Source organism: Capricornis sumatraensis, chromosome 1, assembly GCF_032405125.1.
Source record: "Capricornis sumatraensis isolate serow.1 chromosome 1, serow.2, whole genome shotgun sequence".
Lineage (NCBI taxonomy): Eukaryota > Metazoa > Chordata > Mammalia > Artiodactyla > Bovidae > Capricornis > Capricornis sumatraensis.
In genome coordinates this window covers 179,287,480-179,301,324 of record NC_091069.1, presented here as the reverse complement: position 1 = coordinate 179,301,324, position 13,845 = coordinate 179,287,480, and the positions used below count along the sequence as shown (strand labels likewise).

Sequence of the window (13,845 nt, the reverse complement as noted above, 5' to 3'; positions counted from 1 at the left end):
GGACTCTGAGCCTCTGACCAACAAGCCCAAAGCAAGAGCCAGGCCCATGAAAGGAGGAGTTTCTTTCCCCCTATCAATCTGACTGCCTCAAATTCACGACCCACCTCTCAGTGCTGACAAACGAGCTGTCAGCTTTTCTTTTTTAGAAAGGAAACAGGAGAGTTATAAAAGTAATCCAATCATTGCAGTTTTACTGTAGAGCAGAGTTAATTGCCTAAATTAAAAAGGCAACTTGTTTCTTTGCAATTAACATGAAATCCTTCTAATCCATCTGTGCAGTGAGATGGCTCGGTTTCTGCCAGCTGCATCTGAGTTGCTTTCATTTTGGGTGCACGTTCTTTACACACCGGGGAAGACGCCTCAAAGATGCCGTGGCACTTTGGGTTGCCACTGCTGGCTTCTCTCCCTTACTGCTCACTTTCTACCCCCACATTCGCCCAGGAATAAGTGCAGGAAGGCAGGACAAGCTGGAAGGGGCAGACGTCTCTGTCAGCATCATCAGTCGGATCTTGGAAATACTTTGTCTGAGATGTTTCCCTGCCAACATTTCTAAACTGATGCACAATTGCAGCTCTGGTTTCATTTCCTTTAACCACAGGGTAGGACTTATTCCACATCATTAGGACCATTTGGCCAGTTCTGAGCATCAGCCCTTGGGACAAATTGATGCGGACAGAAGACGACTGGGCTCCCAAACATTTCTGACTGGCCAGACAAAGCCCAAAGCTCCCAGTGGGAATGTCAACTGTTAATTTTGAATCCTGAAACTGAAGGCCCGAGAGTGAAGACTCTACACTAGAGACTCCCCGAGTTGGACCCAAGTTAGAAATAATTTATTTCAACCCTCCCATTTGAGAGAGGAGAACACTGAGGTCTATGGTGAAAGGTGAGTTAATGCAGGCCTTCCACTTTACCTGTGGAGGCCTTGCCTGTGCCCTGGTGCTCTTCAGCCACGTCTCCAGCTCTCAGGGGTCAGGGACCCTGGGTTGGCCCCGATCCAGCCCCTACACAGCTGAGGCAAGGAGGAACAGCAGAGGCTCTGCTCTCAGCCCAGCCAGTGGGCATTCTCACGGACGCTCGTAACCTCTCCAAGTTTAGTTCATGGAGGGTAAGCTGTCTGATGACACCCATCTCAGAGGGTGGTGGTGATGTGCATGTGAGACCATGCAGGTAAACTGCCCCCTTAGTTCCCATCCTCTGATCTGGGTAGTCACCTCCCAAGCCTGCCCCTTCCAGTAGGTCCTGGGGTTTCAGTTCTCCCCATTCACTCAGGCAAGTCAGTTAACTTGTCAGAACCTCAGGCTTCCTCATCTAAACGGAGTCAGTGACAGTCCCTGACTCACGGGGTGGTGGCAGGGATTGGTGACTTAACGATGGCAGGACTAGGCCCTCAGCAAATGTTCCAAGTGTTTTCTTATTCATGGCCTGCAGACTCTCTCCAACAACATCAGGCCTGAAGTAAACAGGATTGAGTGCTGAGGGTGAGCAGGTGCCAGCCTCCCTGCGGGTTGTCCTTCTCTCCCTCCCCCTCCACCTAGGGAATACATGCGGGCACCATCCTCCAGAGCTTGGGACAGGGTGCCAGAAGACCTAGAGACCATCTTTAGCCAGACATCACCCTTAGAATCCAGGTTACGGTGATCACTCGGCCAGATCACTTCCGGTATTGGACAGACCAGGGCCAAGTTTGTAGCCAGAGTTATATAATTCCCTCTCCCCTTCTCAGCTAGCAGGGCCTTGGGTAAACTGAGGCCAGAACATGGAGAGACAGGCTCATGTTCTCTGCCAAGGGTGGATGGCAGTGCAGGAGCAATAATAACGCTGCTTAATGAGCATTAGGAAGAGCTCTACCAGCACTAAGTCATTGGCTCCTCCCAGCCGGTCCTATGCGCTAACATCCCCATTTATGCGAGGAAAAGTGAGCCCCAGGGACTTTACACCTCGCGCAGCTCACAGGGCCAGTCAGTGGGGAAAGGCTGACAAGACACCCAGGACTGGCGGCTTCCAGTCCACGGTCCCGCCCACCATACCACCCAGCCTTCTGTGGGCTCCCAGCCCAGCCTCCTCGTTCGTGGAATCCGGAAAGAAGGCTCTGATTTCAGCCTACAGCAAAATGTTCCTCTCGACCCTGGAACTGTCCTGCCTCTTGGATCCTCCCTTTCTGCCCTCACCCTTCTAGGTGCCCGAGAGCGAGTCAGCAGGGCCAGCGCCCCGTTCCCCCCGCGGCCGCCCCGGCCCCCATTACAGCGCGTGGACGGCGATCCAGCAGGAGGAGGCGCAGATCCACAGGGCGAAGGAGATGCAGACACGGTGGCGGGCGAAGCAGCGGTCCAGGTAGTCCCAGTCCCAGAGCGCGGGCGCCGGTGCGCGGCTGGGAGCCTCCCCCATGGCAGGCTCCATTCCGCCCGGTCCGGTGCCCGCGCCTTCGCGTGGCCAGGGACCCGCGTGCAGCCTCCCTTGCTGCCCGCGGCCCCGGCGCTGCCGCCCCGCACGCCCCCTTCTGTGCGGTTCCGCCGCAGCGGGCCAGCCCGAGCACACTGTCGGCCGGGGGCGGGCGGCGGCGGTCAGGACTCCAGGGAAAAGTTTCCGGAACCGTGCGGCTTCCCCACCTCTCCGGCTATTGTCGGGGGTCTGCGGGCGGGAGGCCGCCCCCCAGCGTCCGGAGCCGGGAGCAGCCTCGGCACAAAGGCTGCGTTCCTGCCCCCCAGACAGCGGCGGCGCGGCTCCGCGGACCCCTTCGCTGTCACCCATCCCCCAAACCGGAGGCCAGAGCGGAATACAGTGACCTGCCAGCCCAGTGGGAGGCACCTTCATTACCCCACATTTCCTGAGCCAAACAATACACACTTCGCTCCCGGCGAGCCGCCTGGGCTCTGGTGATCCCGAGAGGTGTGAGATCATTAAAAAGGCACGATACAAAGGGTGCGGTGGTAGGCCAGGAAAGAGAAATCGCCCGCGCTCTCCGGCATCCTCTCTCACCCTCTTTTCTGAGGCTGTAGCTGCACCTTGCGTTCCCACCATTTGCCCAAGCGGGGCTCTAGAAGTGAAGTCCTCCTAGGCGGCGACCCCCGCAGCCAGGGAGCCCCGTGATTTTTGCAGTCTGCCCCCTCCCATTCAGACACGGCCACTCAAGTACATAGGACTATTTTTCTTGAAAATAAACTATGATAATTTAAATTTTTTCTTGTTGATTTTTAATAACTTAAAGGAGTTGTCTGTATCATTTCTTTTTTTATTTTTAAAGATAGCTCTATGGAGATCCCATTCATATACCATAGAAGATTCACCCTTTTAAAGTGTACAAGTCAATAATAGCAAATGAAGCAACTGACAAACAACTAATCTCAAAAATATACAAGCAACTTATGCAGCTCAATTCCAGAAAAATAAACGACCCAATCAAAAAATGGGCCAAAGAACTAAATAGACATTTCTCCAAAGAAGACATACGGATGGCTAACAAACACATGAAAAGATGCTCAACATCACTCATTATCAGAGAAATGCAAATCAAAACCACAATGAGGTACCACTTCACACCAGTCAGAATGGCTGCGATCCAAAAATCTGCAAGCAATAAATGCTGGAGAGGGTGTGGAGAAAAGGGAACCCTCCTACACTGTTGGTGGGAATGCAAACTAGTACAGCCACTATGGAGAACAGTGTGGAGATTCCTTAAAAAATTGCAAATAGAACTACCTTATGACCCAGCAATCCCACTGCTGGGTATACACACCGAGGAAACCAGAATTGAAAGAGACACATGTACCCCAATGTTCATCGCAGCACTGTTTATAATAGCCAGGACATGGAAACAACCTAGATGTCCATCAGCAGATGAATGGATAAGAAAGCTTTGGTACATGTACACAATGGAGTATTACTCAGCCGTTAAAAAGAATTCATTTGAATCAGTTCTGATGAGATGGATGAAACTGGAGCCGATTATACAGAGTGAAGTAAGCCAGAAAGAAAAACACCAATACAGTATACTAACACATATATATGGAATTTAGAAAGATGGCAATGACGACCCTGTATGCAAGACAGGAAAAAAGACACAGCTGTGTATAACGGACTTTTGGACTCAGAGAGAGAGGGAGAGGGTGGGATGATTTGGGAGAATGGCATTCTATCATGTATACTATCATGTAAGAATTGAATCGCCAGTCTATGTCTGACGCAGGATACAGCATGCTTGGGGCTGGTGCATGGGGATCACCCACAGAGATGTTATGGGGAGGGAGGTGGGAGGGGGTTTCATGTTTGGGAACACATGTAAGAATTAAAGATTTTAAAATTTAATTAAAAAAATAAAAATAAAAATAAAAAAAATAAAGTGTACAAGTCAGTGGTTTTTAACATATCCACCGAGTTGCTGCAGCCACCATCATTACTGAATTTTAGAACATTTTCATTACCTGGCAAAAAACCTAGTACCCACTAGCACGTAGTTACTCTCCATCCCCCTCAAGCACTCCCAGCCCTAGGCAGCTTCTGTCTCTATGGATTTGTCTATGCGGGACATTCCTTATAAATGGGATCATCCAATAGGTAACGTTTTCGTGACTGACTTCTTTCACTTGGCATGTTTTTAAGGTTCATCCATATACCGTGGCATGTATCAGGGTGTCATTTCTTTGTTATCTATCTATTTGAATGCACCGGTGGTTGCGGTACTCAGGAACTTCCATCTTCATTGAGGCACGCAGGGATTTAGTTCTCTGACAGGGATTGAAGTGGGGTCCCCTACATTGGGAGTTTGGAGTCGTAGGGCCTGGACCACCAGAGAAGTCCCCATTTCTTTTCAGGACTAAAAAATAATCCACTGTATGGATGTGCCACATTTTATTTATCTTTTCATCATTTGATGGACAGTTGGGTTGCTTCCACGTTGGGGACATTATGAATGATGCTATTATGAACATTTGTGTACAAGTTTTTGTGTGGATATAGGTTTTCAGTCTCTTGGGCATATACCTGGGTGTGAGGAACTACTGGACTTTTTACCAAAGTGGCTGTGCCATTTCACAGGTTCATTCATCTTTAAAAGCTACGAGCACTCACGGGAGAGACGACCACTGTCAGTCTTTGTGCTAAGGGCTCGGGACACACTGCTGAGAAAAACAGACATAGTTTCCACCTACCTTTACAGTTCAGTAGAAGAAAAAGATATTAAACAGGCAATTGAGCAAATAGAGATTGAATTAAAATATATTATTAAACAAAATGGGCCAAAATTCAAATAGTAAAATGATTAAGATGAAGTGATATAAAATTAATGCCAACTAAGACAGTTGGTTCAGTGGTAAAAAAATTCATCTGTGAATGAAGGAGATGCAGGTTTGATCCCTGGGTCAGGAAGATTGCCTGGAGGAGGAAATGATAACCCACTCCAGTATTCTTGCCTGGAGAATCCCATGGACAGAGGAACATGGCAGGCTACTGTCCGTGAGGTTGCAAAGTTGAATACAACTGAGCACGCATACATGCAAGACAAGATTAGATGGGTAAATTAAAAGGGAAAATATATGTAACCCAAGTTTCTCATAGTCTATAAACAATAAATCGGAGAAGGCGATGGCACCCCACTCCAGTACTCTTGCCTGGAAAATCCCATGGACAGAGGAGCCTGGTAGGCTGAAGTCCATGGGGTCGCGAAGAGTCCGAGACGACTGAGCAACTTCACTTTCACTTTTCACTTTCATGCATTGGAGAAGGAAATGGCAACCCACTCCAGTGTTCTTGCCTGGAGAATCCCAGGGACAGGGGAGCCTGGTGGGCTGCCGTCTATGGGGTCGCACAGAGTCGGACATGACTGAAGTGACTTAGCAGCAGCAGCAGCATAAACAATATATACTCTTAGTCTAATTTCTGCCTTTTGGTTCTTTTTTTTTTTCTTTTGTTTTTGTCTTCTGGGTTTTTGTGGGTTCTTCTGGTGTTTTCCTCTGTGCTTACAACTGGTCGTCTCTGCCTTGATCTAATTACCCATGAGTGCTGACTGGTGGCCATCTAGATCCTGGGTTCCTCTGGTGCCTACAGCTCCCAGAGGCAGGTCTATTCCAAAATCATCTATCTATCCCACTAGCTGTCTTGCTAAAGTGAGGACTGTCCAGTTTGGTGTCACCCGTTCACAAGGCCCAAGATCACCTTATACTATCAGTTTTGTTTAGACCTGAAATTGCCACTGTTTAACTTGATTCAGTCTTTATTTTTGTTTCCTTCTCCCTCAGCCTCAGCATTAATCCTGGGGAGATGGACCTAATTTAGTTGTTTCAGGGAATTCCCTGGCGGTCCAGCGGTCAGCACTTAAGGGTTTAAGTCCTACAGTTGCCCTCCCTGAGCAGTTGAGGCTGTGTGGCCCACAGATTGTCAGTATCAGAATCGCTCTGGTTGCCCTTCAAAAAGCAGACCTACTAAATCTAACTCCCTGGGCGCGTGTCCTTGGAATCCACATGATTAGTGTCCTGGATCTGCTGAAACAAATCACAAATTTCGTGGTTTAAAGCAACAAAAATGCATTCCCTCACAGTCCTGGAGGCCCAAAGTCTGCAATCAGTGTCAAGGACTAAAATCCTGGGCTGCCTGCTCTATCCCTTGGTGGTATCTGGTATCTGGTGCCTGCCCTACTCCCTGGCACTTTAAGGGAGAAGCTCCTTCTTGTCCCCTCTCTTCCAGCGTCTGGTGGCTGTGAATATTCCCTGCCTTGCAGCTGCATCACTCTGATCAGTCTCTGCCTCCTGTCTCCAGGTCTATATTGCCTTTTCCTCTTCTATGTTTAATCTCCCTCTGTCTCTCTTTTATAAAGACATTGTGTTTGTGGCCTCCTCAAATAATCCACAATAATCTCCCTGTCTCAAGATCCTTAACTAAACCACACCTGCAAAGACCCTTTCTTCCTACAAGGTAACATTTACAGGCTCCAAGGATCAGGACTTGATATCTTTGGGGGCCATTATCCAGCCAACTAACTGCACTGTTTTATGCAAGCTTCCTTGGAGATGCTTATGAGAAACAGGGTTATGAGATGGCCCTCGCTTGGGGTGGAGAAAATGTGGGGAGCTGTTTCCAGTCACTGGATATCTGGGGACACTGGACAATGGATTAGGAAAGTGTGGGTTTATGATAATCTACTGGAATTCACATGCTGCCTCCTTGCAGCTATGACTGGGTAAACCGCTGATCCTTTCTGCACGGGAGTATTCTTACCTGTAAACTGATAACAAGAGTACCTATCATAGAGTTACTATGATTATTAGAAATCCTGCAGATAAAGCATCTGGCACATGCCAGTTGTGGCAATTGTTACTGTCTTTCCCAGGAAGAGCTTCAGATCTACTTAAAAACAAATGTGGTTCAAGGACTTCCCTGGTGGTCCAGTGGCTGGAGCTCTATGCTCTGGTCTGGGAACTAGGTCCCACATGCTGCAATTAAAGATTCATTGCACCACAAATAAGACCCAATGCAGCTAAATACATACATACATACATACATATCAGTTCAGTTCAGTTCAGTCGCTCAGTCGTGTCCGACTCTTTGCAACCCCATGAATCGCAGCACGCCAGGCCTCCCTGTCCATCACCATCTCCCGGAGTTCACTCAGACTCACATCCATCGAGTCCATGATGCCATCCAGCCATCTCATCCTCTGTCGTCCCCTTCTCCTCCTGCCCCCAATCCCTCCCAGCATCAGAGTCTTTTCCAATGAGTCAACTCTTCACATGAGGTGGCCAAAGTACTGGAGTTTCAGCTTTAGCATCATTCCTTCCAAAGAAATCCCACGGTTGATCTCCTTGAGAATGGACTGGTTGGATCTCCTTGCAGTCCAAGGGACTCTCAAGAGTCTTCTCCAACACCACAGTTCAAAAGCATCAATTCTTCGGCGCTCAGTCTTCTTCACAGTCCAACTCTCACATCCATACATGACCACAGGAAAAACCATAGCCTTGACTAGACGGACCTTAGTCAGCAAAGTAATGTCTCTGCTTTTGAATATACTATCTAGGTTGGTCATAACTTTTCTACCAAGGAGTAAGCGTCTTTTAATTTCATGGCTGCAGTCACCATCTCCAGTGATTTTGGAGCCCCCAAAAATAAAGTCTGACACTGTTTCTACTGTTTCCCCATCTATTTCCCATGAAGTGATGGGGCCAGATGCCATGATCTTCGTTTTCTGAATGTTGAGCTTTAAGCCAACTTTTTCACTCTCCTCTTTCACTTTCATCAAGAGGCTTTTTAGTTCCTCTTCACTTTCTGCCATAAGGGTGGTATCATCTGCATATCTGAGGTTATTGATATTTCTCCCGGCAATCTTGATTCCAGCTTGTGTTTCTTCCAGTCCAGCATTTCTCATGATGTACTCTGCATAGAAGTTAAATAAGCAGGGTGACAATATACAGCCTTGACGTACTCCGTTTCCTATTCGGAACCACTCTGTTGTTCCATGTCCAGTTCTAACTGTTGCTTCCTGACCTGCATACAGATTTCTCAAGAGGCAGGTCAGGTGGTCTGGTATTCCCATCTCTTGAAGAATTTTCCACAGTTTCTTGTGATCCACACAGTCAAAGGCTTTGGCATAGTCAATAAAGCAGAAATAGATGTTTTTCTGGAACTCTCTTGCTTTTTCCATGATCCAGCAGATGTTGGCAATTTGATCTCTGCTTCCTCTGCCTTTTCTGAAACCAGCTTGAACATCAGGGAGTTCATGGTTCACATATTGCTGAAGCCTGGCTTGGAAAATTTTGAGCATTACTTTACTAGCATGTGAGATGAGTGCAATTGTGCGGTAGTTTGAGCATTCTTTGGCATTGCCTTTCTTTGGAATTGGAATGAAAACTGACCTTTTCCAGTCCTGGCCACTGCTGAGTTTTCCAAATTTGCTGGCATATTGAGTGCAGCACTTTCACAGCATCATCTTTTAGGATTTGAAACAGCTCAATTGGAATTCCATCACCTCCACTAGCTTTGTTCGTAGTGATGCTTTCTAAGGCCCACTTGACTTCACGTTCCAAGATGTCTGGCTCTAGATGAGTGATCACATCATCATGATTATCTGGGTCGTGAAGATCTTTTTTGTCCAGTTCTTCCGTGTATTCTTGCCACCTCTTCTTAATATCATCTGCTTCTGTTAGGTCCATACCATTTCTGTCCTTTATCGAGCCCATCTTTGCATGAAATGTTCCCTTGCTATCTGTAATTTTCCTGAAGAGATCTCTAGTCTTTCCCATTCTGTTCTTTTCCTCTATTTCTTTGCATTGATCGCTGAAGAAGGCTTTCTTATCTCTTCTTGCTATTCTTTGGAACTCTGCATTCAGATGCTTATATCTTTCCTTTTCTCCTTTGCTTTTCGCCTCTCTTCTTTTCACAGCTATTTGTAAGGCCTCCCCAGACAGCCATTTTGCTTTTTTGCATTTCTTTTCAATGGGGATGGTCTTCATCCCTGTCTCCTGTACAATGTCACGAACCTCATTCCATAGTTAATCAGGCACTCTATCTATCAGATCTAGGCCCTTAAATCTATTTCTCACTTCCACTGTATAATCATAAGGGATTTGATTTAGGTCATACCTGAATGGTCTAGCACTTTTCCCTACTTTCTTCAATTTCAGTCTGAATTTAGCAATAAGGAGTTCATGATCTGAGCCATAGTCAGCTCCTGGTCTTATTTTTGTTGACTGTATAGAGCTTCTCCATCTTTGGCTGCAAAGAATATAATCAATCTGATTTCGGTGTTGACCATCTGGTGATATCCATGTGTAGAGTCTTCTCTTGTGTTGTTGGAAGAGGGTGTTTGCTATGACCAGTGCATTTTCTTGGCAAAACTCTGTTAGTCTTTGCCCTGCTTCATTCCGCATTCCACGGCCAAATTTGCCTGTTACTCCAGGTGTTTCTTGATTTCCTACTTTTGCACTAGGACCACAGCCTTGTCTAACTCAAAGAAACCAAGCCATGCCTGCAGGGCAACCCAAGACGGGCAGCTCATGGTGGAGTTCTGACAGAATGTGGTCCACTGGAGAAGGGAATGGCAAACCACTTCAGTATTCTTGCCTTGCGAACCCCATGAACAGTATAAAAAGGCAAAATGATAGGATACCAAAAGAGGAACTCCCCAGGTCATTAGGTACCCAATATGCTACTGGAGATCAGTGGAGAAATAACTCCAGAAGGAATGAAAGGATGGAGCCAAAGCAAAAACAATACCCAGCTGTGGATGTGACTGGTGATAGAAGCAAGGTCTGATGCTGTAAAGAGCAATATTGCATAGGAATCTGGAATGTCAGGTCCATGAGTCAAGGCAAATTGGAAGTGGTCAAACAAGAGATGGCAAGAGTGAGCATCAACATTCTAGGAATCAGCGAACTAAAATGGACTGGAATGGGTGAATTTAACTCAGATGACCATTATATCTACTACTGCGGGCAGGAATCCCTCAGAAGAAATGGAGTAGCCATCATGGTCAACAAGAGTCTGAAATGCAGTACTTGGATGCATTCTCAAAAACGACAGAATGATCTCTGTTCGTCTCCAAGGCAAACCATACAATATCACAGTTATCCAAGTCTATGCCCCAACCAGTAACGCTGAACAAGCTGAAATTGAACGGTTTTATGAAGACCTACAAGACCTTTTACATGCACATATATATATTATATATAAATGTGGTTCAATGAAAATGTGAAAAGGAACATCAACTAGTGGAGACACAGCTTAGTTCTTCGTTCTCTTTTCTACCACGTGCCAGGAGCATCTGTCTTCTGCTCCTGGGTCTCTGGAGTGAATTATCCACAGCTCAGAACTCCCACACTTCAGTCTCACATAGCAACTGCCTCTGTGACATGTCTTGCATATCTTAACTGAGCACATCTACAATGAAACGGGATGATTTTCCTTTCCAAAGCTGCTCCACCCAGGTGGTCTTCCCTTACAGGTGATCAGGCATCTTGGTCCTGAGGGGTCCATTGCCTGCGCTACTCCTCTGTTAGGGACTTTCAAGCATGCTAAGTGTTGTCTTTCTACCAGGCTGTGAGCACCTTGCCATGGTTTTGTTCCTGTCTGTCTCCGCAACTCAGTGCTTGGCACATGGTAAGGAAAATACATATGGAATGAAAATATTGATTTTTAAACAGGTCAGAGAAAGATATGTACTTAAGAACATACTGGAAATGCTCTAACAATACCTAGTATTGTGTGAGTACGCTAGGGAAGGCTTTCAAGAAATGCATTAGCTGAGCTTTGGATATCAGGTGCTCGTGCTGGCAGAGGGGGCTGGCCTGTGGGCACAGGCAGCAGCAGAGGTGCTGCAGCAGGTAGAGCCAGGTGAGAGGGGTGGTCGGTCCAGTCCCAGGGGAGCCAGGACTCTGTCCTGTAGGGGACACTTAGGATGATGAATTCTAACCAACTCCCTCCCTCCCTCCCAAATTCTTCCAGTACCTTCCATTGGGCTCTCCACTTGATCCACCCTCAGGAAGTGACTCAGTTCCTTCACCAGGCTCCTCCAAGGCCCAGGAGTGAATGTCTTCTGGCCATGGTCCAGAGTTTGACAAAAAGGAAAACTTAACAAGGGAACCATAACACACGTCCTCCTCACACGGCTCGTAAGCACATCCTGTTGGCAGAGGCACTGCAGCCGCTGGCATTGTCCTCAAGGAAGGGCTGCAGCAGGCTGACTAGCCCTGCCGGAGGGGGCAGCCAATTGGACCAATCCCAGCTGCCTGTGAAGAAGGGCGGGGTTGGGGTGAGAGGGTGGGAGGTGGCTGTGGGCAGGTGAGCAGCTCAACAGCTTTCCTCTTCTGAGGACACTGTCTCCTGTCAATGTCCTTATAAAACACATTATAAAGAGAAAGGGCTCGTGGCTACTCCTCTGCCATCTATGGGGTCGCAGAGTCAGACATGACTGAAGCGACTTAGCAGCAGCAAAAAAAGTTCATCCATTTAATTCACCTGCTATGTAGAGAGAAATTAATTCTAAGATAATACATTTTTAAAAAATGCATGTTTATCTACCTACTTGGCTACCCCAGGTCTTAGTTGCAGCACACAAGATCTTTGATCTTTGTGGCAGCATGCAGGGTCTTTAGTTGACGCATGTGGGATCTAGTTCCCTGATCCAGCATTGGGAGTGTGGAGTCTCAGGAAGTCCCTAAAGAATGCATTTTGAAATACTGGCTGTTGCAAATCTTAAGCAGTCCCATTGTGGACAAACTGGAGTTGAGACTGAAGTGATAGGATTGTTAGGGTCCTGAGTTCTATTTAGAACTTTGCATCAACACACTGTACATCGTGAAAGGAAAAAGAAATCATTTTGTTGTCTTGGCATGCCATGCATCACGTGAGATGCTGCCGTACAAAGGACTGAACTTGCGGCCCCTGCAGTGGAATCGGAGCCTTAACCACAGGACCAGGCAAGTCGTTTCTAAATTGCTCAAAATGGTGGTTGTTACCTTTTAGTAACGAGCCTTTTGAAAGCACTATCTTTCCTTTCTGTATGGCCTCTCACCCTCAACTAGTATACAGTACATTGAACACAACAGACAATAAACGGCTGTAAATGGTGGAAGCTTAAAAAATTTTCCTCACTTCTCCACAAAGACTGAAGAGGGGAAAGGGCTAACAAAACAAGGGAGCACTTGGATTTCTGGCCTGCTACCAATTTTTCCTGTTTATCCATGAAGAAAACATTGCTACTGGTTTCTTGACAAAACTCTACTTCCTTCTAATTTCCTCAAAGTAAACAGACAACACATGAATAGCACGTTCAGCTTTAAAAGGATGGGATGCCCCCTGTAATAAAACACGGGAAAAAACTTCAAGACAATAAAGTGATAATGACTGGCCTTCAAAAATCTCCAAATACTAACCTCTACAACGGTGGGCATACTATTTACAAACTTCAAGTTTGCTTAACAAGACATATTCCAGGCAGAAGCAAAAGTGAAAACAGAAATTCTTTCAGGATGTCCTAGTTTGTATTCCTCAGACTCTAAGCAAACGTTCAGTTAGTTTATTTGGGAGGCAACTCCATGAAGCACAAATGAGGAAGCAGCGAAACAGAGACAGGGTAGGGAGAAGAGCAAGGAAAGGTTGAGTTAACAAGACAGTTTAACCGTGGGCAAACAGGGCTCAGTTCCACTAAGGATCTTGTGAGAAACTAGAATGTACGTGCTGTGTGACAGGAAGCTGGGGTACTTACCAGCCGGCCCCCACTTCTTACTGGTTGGGGGTTACTCTGCGGGGGTTCAACCTCCTGCCCTTCCAAGCTGCCCTTTGTGTAGGCTGAGCAAGCTCCTGGGGTGCAGGGAAAGTCCTCAGGTGGGAAAGCAGGGAACACAGGGCTTGCGGCAAGCGGTCAGCCTGTACGGGAACTGGGCTGCAGGCAGGCGGATGCCAATTCACACTGAGGGATGTGGAGTGTGTATGTGTGTGGGGGGGCATCTGCAGAGACATCCATCTCTTACAAGTTATACTTGCTAGAAAACTGAGTCCGATACTACTGACAGTGGTTATCCACTCATGAACGTTTGACTTGTCAAAGGTACATCTCTAGAAATGCCCTCACATTTATGCTTGATTTTCCACAAAGGTGCCCAAACAACTAAATGGGAGAAGACGAGCCTTTTCAATAAATGGTGCTGGGTCTACTGGATATGCGCATGTTAACAAATTAAGCTGATCCATTTCCTAACTCCACTATGTACAAAAGTGAACTCTGGTCCAGAGACCTGAATTTAAGAGCTAAAACCCTAAAACTCTTCAGAAAAAAAATATGAGTATATCTTAGTAATCTCGCATTTGGCAATACTTTGATTCTAACACCAAAGCACAAGCAACCAAAGAAAAAAGATAAAT

The 13,845-nt window shown here is 46.7% G+C and overlaps 1 protein-coding gene across 1 annotated transcript in view; it reads right to left on the bottom strand.

Annotated features, from left to right (window-relative positions):
- Positions 1-2,400, bottom strand: part of TMEM44 (transmembrane protein 44) — a 41,877-nt gene extending 39,477 nt beyond the window's left edge. Inside the window, exon 1 of the mRNA XM_068983970.1 lies at positions 2,246-2,400. Within this exon, the coding sequence (XP_068840071.1) occupies positions 2,246-2,400 (155 nt within the window). The remainder of the gene's footprint in view (positions 1-2,245) is intronic.
- Between the last annotated feature and the right edge of the window lie 11,445 nt (positions 2,401-13,845).